The 12706-nt window shown below is 36.2% G+C and overlaps 1 protein-coding gene across 1 annotated transcript; it reads right to left on the bottom strand.

Annotated features, from left to right (window-relative positions):
* Positions 1–6330: 6330 nt before the first annotated feature.
* On the bottom strand, positions 6331–8505 carry LOC128558260 (toll-like receptor 4). The gene has a single exon (XM_053547156.1). The coding sequence runs from the start codon at positions 8503–8505 to the stop codon at positions 6331–6333; it is 2175 nt and encodes a 724-aa protein (XP_053403131.1).
* Positions 8506–12706: the final 4201 nt, after the last annotated feature.

Genomic DNA, 12706 nt, shown 5'->3' with positions numbered 1-12706 from the left:
ACTTACGAACGAACTATGAAAACGCAACAAACATACGCTTGAATGTATATTGTACTGCAGGGGGCACCACTTTGACATGTTTTGCACACATCTCTGTGCTCTGTGCCTATTGTGTTCAAATTTAATCAGCACAGAAGGCCGTAGAATCAATACAATGGGTGTGGGGTGCCGGTGTGCATGCGTGCATGCGTGCGTGCGTATGTTGGGCATTTCAAGGTGATGCTATTTGTGGTGGAAGGTGTATTCCGGTATATGTTTGTTGCCTTTTCATTCATCGTCAGTGTGTATTCGAGTTTCCTGTACAAAGGCCTTGGTCCTACCGGTCTGATCTCTTAAGCGAACTAAATTTTACCCAACTCCTTATCTGGGATTTCATTTGCTAGGTAAAGGCTATGCTGTACAAAGGCCCTAGTATTACTGCACTTACTTCCTCTAAGGACATTGTACAGGAAAAAGGCTTTTACACAGCACACACGAAGTGCTCAAGGTGATCTATTGTGACCGGTCATTGTCCGGCGTCCGTCGGCGTCCGTCGCCCATCGTCCGTAAACATTTGCCTTGTGAATATTCTAGAGGCCACATTTGTGTCCCAATCTTTATGAAACTTGGTCAGAATGTTAAACTGATAATCTCTAGGTCAAGTTCGAAACTGGGTCATCTGGGGTCAAAAACTAGGTCAGTAGGCCAGATCAAAGAAAAAGCTTGCGAACACACTAGAGGCCATATTTTTGGCCCAATTTTTATGAAACTTCGTCAGAATGTTTGTCTTGATGATTTTTAGGTCAAGTTTAGAGGCCACAGTTGTGACTCAATTTTTATGAAACTTGGTCAGAATGTTTGTCTTCATGATTTTAAGGTCAAACTTGAAACTGGGTTATGTGGGGTCAAAAACTAGGTCACTAGGCCAGATCAAGGGAAATTCTTGTCAACACTCTAGAGACAACAATTTAAGTTTGAAACTCATGAGAATTAGTCAGAATGTTTGTCTTGATAATCTATAGATCAAGTTTGAATCTGGATCATGTGGGGTCAAAAACGAGGTCTTGGTGCCAAATCAAAGGAAAAGCTTGTGAACACTCTATAGGTCACAGTTGTGATCCACTCTTTAAAATTTTTGGTCAGATATTTGTCTTGATGATCTCTAGGTCAAGTTTTAATCTTACACTGGCCAATGCTTTCGCAGAAGCGGTGGTTCCAATGCTGCGGCGGTGGAGGATTCGTCGCAGAAGCGGTGGAGAAATATGGCCGACTGACTACATTTACGCTGTCATCGGTACTTTTTCTAATGAGTTTATCACGTTTGACTGAAAACAACCGGTGAGACAGGAGCCCACATGTGTACTGTTCCAGCCACAAACACTTGTTCAGTGCAATCATTTGTCATTAATGTAAAGATTTCTGTATCGTTTGACGACGGACTGCCGATTTTGTAGAATTTCCATCAAAAATGGTAAAATCTTGTACAAAGCGACCTCTGAGCAAGTTTACATCAAAACGTAATTATGACACTGTCAAGCAAAAACTTTTTCTCCGTAATCGGTGAATTTTCATTGCAGGTATACAAAATAGTCGACCAAAAAATGATTCCAACGCAGTGTGCGGTGGGTATAATTGCAACGCATTACAGTGTATATTGTTTCTTTAATGTTCGTTAAGGACTTTTAACTTAACTATACAGCACTTTTCCCGTGATTTTGATTGGGTTAGGGCCGTGAAATCACTTTGACATTAGACAGCAACAGAAACTGAAAGTTTAGAATAAATATAATATTGATTTGCATATCCGTAAATACAATATACAATGTATCAAGTGACAATATTAATTGTTTGATTAAATGCTGACCACATGCGACTTCTGCATCATATGATATACCAACTTAAGTAAAATCCAATACAATGACTAATACGCAGCATACCATTACAAAATGCCATTGAGTAGCTGCGTTATAGGAGTTAAGACTTTTTACCTCTTCTTCTACAGTATCCTTTTATTTTCAGACGTTTACCACAGGATCTCAAAGTGTCAAGGAAAAAGTTTAGATTTTTTACGTAGTGACAAGATGAGATTATGTGATCGCCCTTGCCCGTCGTCCGTCCGGCGTTTGTCCGTCGGTCGTCCGTCCACAATTTCTTGTGAACACGAAAGAGACCACATTTTGCAATAGATTTTAATCCCTGAAAGAGCCAAAATGTTTACCTTATGAACACGATAGAAGTGACATTTTACTTTCGACTTTAACTACACTTACACACAAATTAAGTCACAATAAGATCTCGATTCCTTTTGAAAACCAGCTAGATTCCATCATATTTTCAAGAGATACTACCCCTGAAAGGGGCAAATTTTCTATTCTGGCCCTTTCAGCCATATGAGATTCCACTTATGCTTTGATCTGATACAAACTTGCATGGAATGTTTATCTTAATAATCTCTAGGTCAAGTTCGAAACTGGTCATGTGGTGTCAAAAACTAGGTCAAATTAAAGGAAAGCTTGTTTACACCATAGAGGCCATATTCATGGTCTTATCTTTAATAATGTTTATCTTGATGATTCCAAGGATAAGTTTACCATTGAAAGATAAACGGAGAAACAGAGTACAAACAACTTACAACAGACAAGCAGAAAGCAATGCTACATCAAATAAAAGACAAAAACCTATTCTCCTCTGAAAACTGTCACAACGCCAATCAAACATAAGAGACCTTTAACTCCTTGTTCTAGTGCCAAGAGGACGACAAAGAAACAACTCATTTCAGTTATTCTTATTATAACAATCGAAGAGAAAATACAGCTGGGAACATCCATAAATATGTTACAAAATGATGAAAAATACTATAAAAATGACAAATGGTTGCAGTATGTGCAGTGTGTTGGAGAATACTCCCCCGCCCCTACCCCAATGCGTCACCGACTTCGATATTTTGTGGCCAAAACAAATTAGGGCCAGCAGAAACTCTGTCAATTTGTACGTTAGACATGTTGGTCTGTTATACGATGTAAAAGTCGCATGTGGTCAGCATTTAATTAATCAATCGATATTGTCAGTTGATATTTTGTATACAATAAAGGAAAAGGAAGATGAAGAAAACCTTCATGCATTCATATGAATAATCATAATTGAAGTGTATTTGATACAAAAGAACACGGCGTTATTATTTGGCAGTAGATTTAGTAACATAATTATGGTTCAAAATAAAGCTTTTCGTGTATGTTTTCAACAGAATGGAAGTGCACGATTTCACGGACCTACCACAATCAAAATCCCAGGAAAATGCTGTTTACTTAAGTTAAAAGTCCATAACGAAAATTAAAGAAACAATATACACCGTAATGCGTTGCAATAGTATCCACCGCATACTGCGTTGGAATCATTTTTGGTCGATTATTTTGTATGCCTGCAATGAAAATTCACCGATTACGGAGAAATAGTTTTTGCTTGACAGTGTCATACTTCGTTTTGATACAAACGTGCTCAGGAGTCGCTTTGTACAAGATTTTACCATTTTTGATGGAGATTCTACAAAACCGGCTGTCCCTCGCCAAACTGTACAGAAGTGTTTACACTAATAACACAGAATTGCACTGATCAAGTGTTTGTGGCTGGGAGAGTACACAAGTGGGCTCCTGTCTCACTGGTTGTTTACAGTCAAACGAGAAAAACTCATTAGAAGGAAGTACCGATGACAGCGTAAATGTAGTCAGTCGGCTCACCTAGTGAGCTAAGCGGGTGGGTTTAAATCTAGGTTAGGTTTAAATATGAGTCATCTGGGGTTAAAAACTAGGTTACTATGTCAAATCAAAGAAAAACATTGCGTATGCGATAGAAGCTGTATCAGAAGTCTGTAGTCTGTCTGTCAACATTTAGCTTATGTATGCTATAGAGGCTGTATTTTTCAATTGGCCTTCACGAAATTTGGTCAGAATAATTGCCTTGATAAAATCGAGGTCAAGTTCGAATATGGGTTATCTGGGTCTCTAGCTCAAATAAAAAACCTTGTGTATGCGAAAGAGGCTGTATTTTATAATTGCTAATCTTAAATTTTGTTCAAAATGATTGCCTTGATAAAATCTTGGTCGAATTCGAATATGGTTCATCTGGGGTCAAAAACATTGCGTATGCGATAGAAGTTGTTTTTTTGTTGTTTTATTCAGTTGATCTTCATAAAATTTAGTCAGAATAATTGCCTCGGTGAATTCTATGTTGTGTTCGAATATGGATCATCTGGGATTTAAAAAATAGGTCACTATGTCAAATCGAAGAAAAACCTTGTGTATGCGATAGAGGCTGTATTTTTCAATAAATCTTAATGAAATTTGGTCAGTTTATTGTCTTAATAAAATCTATGGCAAGTTTAAATGTGGGTCAACTGTGTTCAAAAACTAGGTCACTAGGTCAAATCAAAGAAAATACTTGTTTAATAAACTCTCAACAGACCACATTTTTGTCCAATCCTAATGAAAATTGGTCAGAATATTTGTTTCCATTAAATCACTGGGTCAAACTTGTTTATACTGTTATGGTGTTTTTCTCAGGTGAGCGGCCTAGGGCCACCTTGGCCCTCTTGTGTATAATTTTTATAGCTGGCAATATTTTCCTTTTCAATTCTTATTTATTTAAATAATTTAACTTAAATAAACAGTAACATTAAAATACATACAAAATCTCCCGCTACTCTCATGTTTGGAAAAGTGAAAATGCATTCATCTGTCCTGTTTTTATTATGCAAATCGAAATAATTTCAGCTGTCTTAACAGAGGTTCATACAAGCAGTTTGTGTATGAAATGTTCTCGCGGTATTCGATTACAAAATTACCAAACTTCCTAATATAATTTATTTAAAGCGTAAATTAACCAAATCATTGCTTTTAAGGAAGTAAATAGCTTGGACGATGATGAATTTTTAAAAGCAATAAATGCAGTAGTAACGTCTCACAGCGTTTCTGAAGATTAGCAAGGTTTCAATGAATCATTTGAGCCGTGCCATGAGAAAACCAACATTGTGGTGGGTTTGCCACTAGCATGGATCCAGACCAGCCTGCGCATCCGCGCAGTCTAGTCAGGATCCATGCTGTTCGCTAACAGTTTCTCCAGTTCCAATAGGCTTTAAAAACGAACAGCATGGATCCTGACCAGACTGCGCGGATGCGCAGGCTGGCTGGATCCATGCTGGTCGCAAACCCATTATGTTGGTTTTCACATGGCGCGGCTCATTTATCAATCATGTTTCAAATTCCTGAGATTACCATTTTTGAAAATTACCTTTCTGTTAGAACAAAGCGCGTTGTAAAGTGTAAGTAAAATCAAACATGGAGGTGATTTCATTTATTCAATACTTAAAAAAATCACATGAAAATACATGTTATTTTGGGTAAATTGCGTTATAAAGAAAGGCAATCTTAACATCATCAAAATAATGCTTTTTTCTATTTATTTACTTTTAATGTGGCAATAGGACAATATCTTCATACCTGGATTCTTAATGAATACACAAAAACGCTTAATAACTATAAATGTTTTATTTTGTATCTGTTTGTAACTTTACTTAATTGTGGGGTAAGTCTGTAAAATAAGCTTTTAAGAATATTCTGTTGTTGTAGTATTCGATTTGATTTGATTAAAATTTCGTCATGTTATTAATGATATCTTGATCTATTAGACATTACATTCTGTTTTAAAGATTGGTTTTACATGATAATTTAACGTCGCTTTTCTCTTGGTAAGATAATATACTAATTTTAAAAGCAATAGTTTCTATGGTTATATTTTGTGTTTCTCATAAATATCAAGTTTTCCATTAAATGCCATTTCTCAGTAGAAAAAGTATAAAACGAGCAAAATTCGAACAAGTGGAAGTCGAAATTAGTGAATAAAATGCCTTTTACATAATTTTCCATAATTTGTTTTTGTTCAAATTTTGATTAACTTCGAAAATATGTAGGATCATAAAACTGAAAATAAATCTTGAAAATGACATATCATGATGTAGCTGTTAATTGCAGAATGTATATATCTAATAAATTTTACTTTGGGCATAAAAGCAGCATCTGGTTAAATGTAAAAAGTAAAAAGGCAGTACAGAATTACAAAACTGAATCAGATATTATATTATAGTAGAAAAGCCACCCACACCTACACGCACGCACGCACGTGCACGCGAACGCACACGCACACGCGCACGCACGTTGAAATTCAACTCACTCGTGATGAAATATTCATCAAAACAAAAAAGTAATATATATAATTAATTGAACATTTTTATATATAGGTTCTATTTAATATGCATATACATTGTATACATATTTCGACAAATCATATAAAACGCAAGATTTATTTTTGTATCAAGTCCAGAATAGAGGTACAAACATTGTTCCATGTTGTTTTCATTTTGTATTCACCATTTTCTACTGTCCAAAGTACTCTAACATTTCTTTGGTATAATTCCTTTAGTGTAGGTATCATATTTTCCCGGTCAATATGTTCAATAAACATGAGAATAATTGGTTTTTTCTTGACGTAAGCCTGGTCAAGTTCAATTTGGCAGTACGAACTTCGACAGAAATTTTTAGAAGCAACAACAACCATAACAGACGTTGTGTCCAGTCCCCTGTATGCTTCATTGTGTACATAGAAACCAGGGCGGAAGTGCCGATCACCGGTACAGACTAATTCTCTATCAATACCTGTCATCAACTGAAGGTTTTCGTTCAGCGGATTTAGAATATATGTATTTACAAAGTCTTCATCATCGTTACTAAATGAAAGAAAGACCACAAATTCGTAACTGCCCTCACCTTTCCTTAACAAGTTAATAAGATTTGTCCTGTTTAGTAATTTGCGTTTATGTTGCCTTTGTAGGTAAAATATTAAGAGTGCCAAGACTAACACAACAACGATAACTGCAGCTGAAACACTTGTACTGATGATGATTGTTTTCCTTTCACATATCTTCTCTACCTCATCTAGTGTCTCTTCAGTGATTTTTTCTGACAATCCTTTTTCATTAGAACACTTTAGTGTCTGTGAAGGTACATCGACAAGGTTTGCTGATATAAGCCAAGAGAGAAATCGTTTTGTTTCACATTTAGAACAGGAAAAAGGATTGGCATTCAAATTAACGGTGACACGCGGTTCTCCTGTGGACTTTCTTTTTAGAATACCATTTAAAATATCAGTTGAGATTTGATCTAATGTATGAATTTGATTCCCTCGCAAGTTTACAGCTCTTAGCATCTTAAGTCCTGTCAAAATAAAATGCACTTGTTCCAGTTTGTTGTTCGACAAATTAACCACTTCAATTTCTTTGTTGTTCTTGAACATTTTCATGGGAACCATTGTAAGTTCATTTCTAGACAAGTTAATGTTTCTCAAAGACTTCAACCGTGAAAACAACTTTTCAAACAAAAGTGGACTCTCTTGGGTCATTTTCACCAACTGATTTGTGGATAAGTCTATTTTCTGGAGATTCGGTAAACATGATAACAACTCTGGGTGTATGAATTGTAACCCGTTGTCAGATATATCAACTGCTTTTAACGAAGAAAAAGAAAACTGTCCGCATGTTAGTCTACAATCTAGTCGCTTCAAATTATTCTTTCGAAAGATTAATTCATTTGTTAAGTAGTCGGGACTTTCATCAAGTGTAACAGTGCAATTTCTAATCCAAATGGTTGCTAAATGTGGGACAATTCCACTGATATTCACAGTGTCTGGCGAAAACAACACTTTAGTGTTGTTAACTCGGGACTCGGAGAAATTGAAACTGGCATTTGATATTGTAAGTTTTCCTAAAGGAAATACCTTTTTTGGAAGAGCAGCATAGCTTAAATCAAGAGTCTTGACATATTTCAAGTCATCTTGTACTAAGCTCTTATAGTAAAAATCACTAATTGTACTGTATGATGCGTTACACACTTCCAAGTACTTTAGTTTTTTAAGTAGCGCTGTGAGATTAAGGTAAGCAAGTTGCAAACTACTAAGATCTAAATACGATATTTTCTTGGTCTGGAGAACTTGCACGAACTTGTCATCAATAAGAAATGGACTGTTATATACAGAACAGTTTGACAGAATCAGATGAGAAAGTCTAGGTAGTTTGTTTGATCCATTGAGCGCTGGTATTAAACTTTTCCAGTGGAATCTGACACTGCCGCTCATGTTCAAAGTTTCCAGCTCATCTAGTCCAATGAATGTTTTTGGAAACATTAAAACGTAGCATAATATATGTAACCTTAATTCATGCAATCTGTTCAGTCCTTTAAAACAGTTATTTTGTAAATATAAATCTCCGAAACAAATTAAGTCAGCTCGCAGTTCTAAAAGCTTTACATTATCCCAACCACTAGATACGAAAGTAGTACTGTTTAATGCAATATCATCTAATACTTCCAGTTTTAAGTGCACGTTCTCAATTCCTTTAGGAATAGATTCTGGTATAAAATTGCAAATATATGTCACGTTTCTCTCTTTCTCGCATGTAGGTTTCGACGAGCTAAATTCCACCATTCTTAAAGTGCACATCATAAGGAATAGAATTGAAAATATGTTTGAAAACATCTTAAACATTTACCTTTTCCTTCAACTATAATCATATGGATGTTAGTTATTTCCTTTAAAAATTCTCCTTTCAGTCTGAGAAATTTAAAATTCATAACATGTAGCTCTCAATCTACCACAGCCATAAGAAAATGCGCTTTTAACCACACAAAACGTTTTACTGATCTTATTACGTTGTTAAATTATCCATTCAATACGAATTTAAAATACATTTAACAGCAAAGGCTACAGTTAGTAAATAATAAACTTGGGAAATTTCGGGAATTCCCCCACAAAACACATACGCGTATTGAAAAGTAAAGTAGATCTGTTACCAGGGTGGCGAATCACGTGATCGTTGTACGTCATATCGCTATTCCGCAAAGAAGAAACTATCAACAAAAGTCGTCGATTCAAATCTTCAAATCAATGTAAGTTTTTTATTTCTCAACCAATTTCTATGAAATATGTTGCATGCGAAGGAAAAAACAGTATTCTATCTCTCACGTTAATGGTTTCCTTCTAGACCGTCGCTAAATATACAAACTCCCTGGAAAACCTTTTCTACTCGGCCCGATCGCATTGGCTTATCCACCAAGAAAATGTTATTTTTGACATGTATTTTATACAAATCCTGTTGCAGTGGTCATGTTTTCGCAAAGAAAACTTCCAAAGTTTTCTTATACCTGAATGAAACATACTTAATACGGAATCGGAGTATCAGTGAAAGCGAAAACGTGTATTTTGTGAATATGCTAATCCACAAAGAAAACAATTTTACGCTAATCCACCAAGTCATTTTTCAGGAGCATGGCCGATCCAGAAACGGGTGATTTAGCTAACCTCTGTGGAACTTGTGGAAGAAGTTTTAAGTACTAAAGAAATCTATATACCCATGAGAAAGAGCATGTTGGTACTTTGCCGTTCCATTGTTGTGGAAAGTCATTCGCTTCTCGCTAAAGTCTACGACGACACAGGTAAAAAACATGTTTACACTAGTACAATTCGCAGACATAATTAGTGATCGATCTGTTTGGCAACTATTGGTAAGCTTTGTTGCTACTGTCCTTCAGTTTGTAAACTACGAATCCGGGCTATATCTTATACAGTTATAAATCGAATTTTATATAACTTTATAAAGCCTTAGAGCATACGATGTTCAGCACCGCGCTGACTAAATCAAATGTCAAGTCCCTAGGGGGATTCAAACCTATTATATAGAGTTAAATAACAATATTTCGTGTCCGATATATAGCTTACACATAAATGTATCTATTTTTCATACATGTACATGTCCGCTAGTGTTGAAAAATACCACAAAATCCAGCATGCAGGATGGGCCTCGGACCTTGATAGGAATGAAATATACGTAGGAAATAAAAATATGTCTCTATATTTTATCAGGTGAATAATATATGGGCGGGACTTTGCGAATTAATTGAATAACGAGTGCGTAGCACGAGTGATTTAATTACTCGCATCCAAACGATCACGTGATTCGCCACCCTGGTTACTAAACCTTTAGGCTGCTGGCAGTTAGTAATTCTGCCATTGCGACCAGTGCAGACCAGGATCAGTCTGCATTTCCGTTCAGGCTAATCTTGGTCTACAATGTTCTCTGTTCAAGCAATAAAATTTCAATGAACATCCCTTTGAATAATAAATGCCTTTATGGTACTACCGAAATTGAGTGATGGACCAGTTTAGAGTAAATGTTAAATGTCGTTGCATAAAATCGCTGGTTGTAGTTCAGATGCGAAGAAATTAGATCAGGAAGTGCAGTCCGAGTGATATAATTGCACGCATATTTTACGAGAAACAGTATTTAATTCAAGAACAAATCACTGTTTGAAATGTTTTTTTTCAGGTCTTACACGATATCAAAGATAATTATGTACATCCTTGTCGAAATCCATCATTTTTGTGAGTTTCTTTTCAAGCGCGCTGCTTTGACGTTTGATTCAACTGTGACGTACAAACCGTGATTTGTGGCATAATAAAACACAATTTTCAGTTTTCTTTGTTAAGAAGGAAAATAAATGGGGTCGTGTTAGAATGTAGATTAGTTTTGATGAGTTTAATCACACTTGTAATTTATCGCATGACATATCTTTAACACCGTCACATCATATTGGCCAATATGCGGTTTTGGTTTATTACAAGGACATGGCATTGACTTTGCAAGGATGCTACTCATGTTATGAGTGTCTGAGAAGTTGTGTCTATTGTAGAAAAATGTTGTGTTAGTAGTGTTATATAGAAGTTAAAAGGAAGTGTTGCATGCAAACAGTTTTCTCAAAACCTTGTGGACCAAATGCTTACAAACAGTACACTTGTCTTTGTCATCATGAGGTGAACCTACAGGGCAAGTATGATTACTTTCACTGGTTGACTTTAAACTGTTCATGTTCAGAATCATGAAATGAACCAGGTTTCATATTTCATACATTATTACGCCTTACACATTCCTGTTAGATCTTTTGAGTGAAGCTTGTATTGGGCCGATGTTCTGAGCGTGCTGTCAACTTATTATGCTAAGTTTTCACTTTTTTCTATTTTATCAATTCAGTGTACAGCAAACAACAAGTTGACTTGATACTATTAGTATTTATTTATTTTATTTTGTTGGGTTTTACGTCGCACCGACACAATTTTAGGTCATATGGCGACTTTCCAGCTTTAATGGTGGAGGAAGACCCCAGGTGCCCCTCCGTGCACTATTTCATCACGAGCGGGCACCTGGGTAGAACCACCGACCTTCAGTAAGCCAGCTGGATGGCTTCTTCACTGATACTATTAGACTTTAGCAAAACATTTGATAAAGTGATTCACGAGAAAGTTCTGCTCAAAACGTGCGGCTACGGTATACGTGGCGAAACCCTGAAATAGAGTAAGAGCTTCCTTGACAACCGGCTTCAATCCGTCATCCTTAGCTGTAAAAGCCCAAAGCACATACCTTTACTCTTCCGGAGTTCTACATTGGTCCATGCTTAGGCCCCTGTTCATCATTGCATCCATGAATAACTCTCTAACAAAATATCCAGTCTAAAGTGCGTCTATTTGCAGATAACACAGCAATATATAGACAATCAAATACCATCCGAAACGACATTAATACGGCAGAGGAGTTAGAGTTGGACTTCGATATGCAATTCAATCCCTCCAAGTGTCTAGTTATCCATGTCACAAGAGGGAAATATCCTATGACCTCACAATATTACCTGTATAATATAGTCTACTAGAATTTGTCACCTCAACAAAATACATTGGCATGGATATCTCAAAAGATCTCTCGTGGGACGCCCACATAAATAGGTCAACCAAAAAGGCAAATCAAACTCTAGGTTTCCTTCAAAGGAATATAAAGGCCAACTCAAAAACCCAATAAATACATGGCATATTAGACCCTCGTCAGACCACAGTCCAAATAGAAGCGGTTCAAAGACGGGCAGCGCATTGGGCTATGTCCGACTTTGTCCGCACTTCCAGTGCCACTGAGATGCTATAAGTCTTACTTGGCGCAGGCTCTCTCTCTCTCTCTCTCTCTCTCTTGTTTGAATAAACTCTCTCTCTATCTCTCTCTCTGCAATGAATACTCAGAACCAGTTAATATGTAATTACTAATATCGTCTGCATAATTCCTTTGTCATAGTTTCGTGATATAGATTTTATATTTCAGCCTAAACACCTGTCACAAGACTTTTGTCCCTGTATAATTATTTATTTGATGGTTTCTAATAACGTAGTGATTCATTTCACAGAAACCGTTCTGAAGTTTTGAAAGGAAAACGATTGTGATATCAAAAACATGCAACAGATGGCAAACAATAACTTGGTCCAGAAATCAATATAATGCTTACAAAAGTTTCCTAACTGCAATATTTAAAAGAGGATTTACCGTAAATTTAGGTGAAGAATGAAATAAGGATGTGTTAAATTAGCTTCATCATTTTGTCTGTTTTTAAATTGTGCATAAGTCAAAGTTTGCCCTCAGTAGTCTGATCAAGGCAAGGCAATTTGCATATATTCTGTTGTAACACGTATGATTGTACTTTATTTAAGAATTGAATAATAATTTCTGTGCGTTTATACGGGTATAATGTACATTGGGACTTCTTGCAAATTCATGAATCGCGTTAGCGATACTAGTCTTGGCCTTCAAGTGTGGTTC

The sequence above is a fragment of the Mercenaria mercenaria genome, chromosome 7 (assembly GCF_021730395.1).
Source record: "Mercenaria mercenaria strain notata chromosome 7, MADL_Memer_1, whole genome shotgun sequence".
Classification (NCBI taxonomy): domain Eukaryota; kingdom Metazoa; phylum Mollusca; class Bivalvia; order Venerida; family Veneridae; genus Mercenaria; species Mercenaria mercenaria.
The sequence above is the reverse complement of the archived record's forward strand: the minus strand, read 5'-3'. Positions and strand labels throughout refer to the sequence as shown.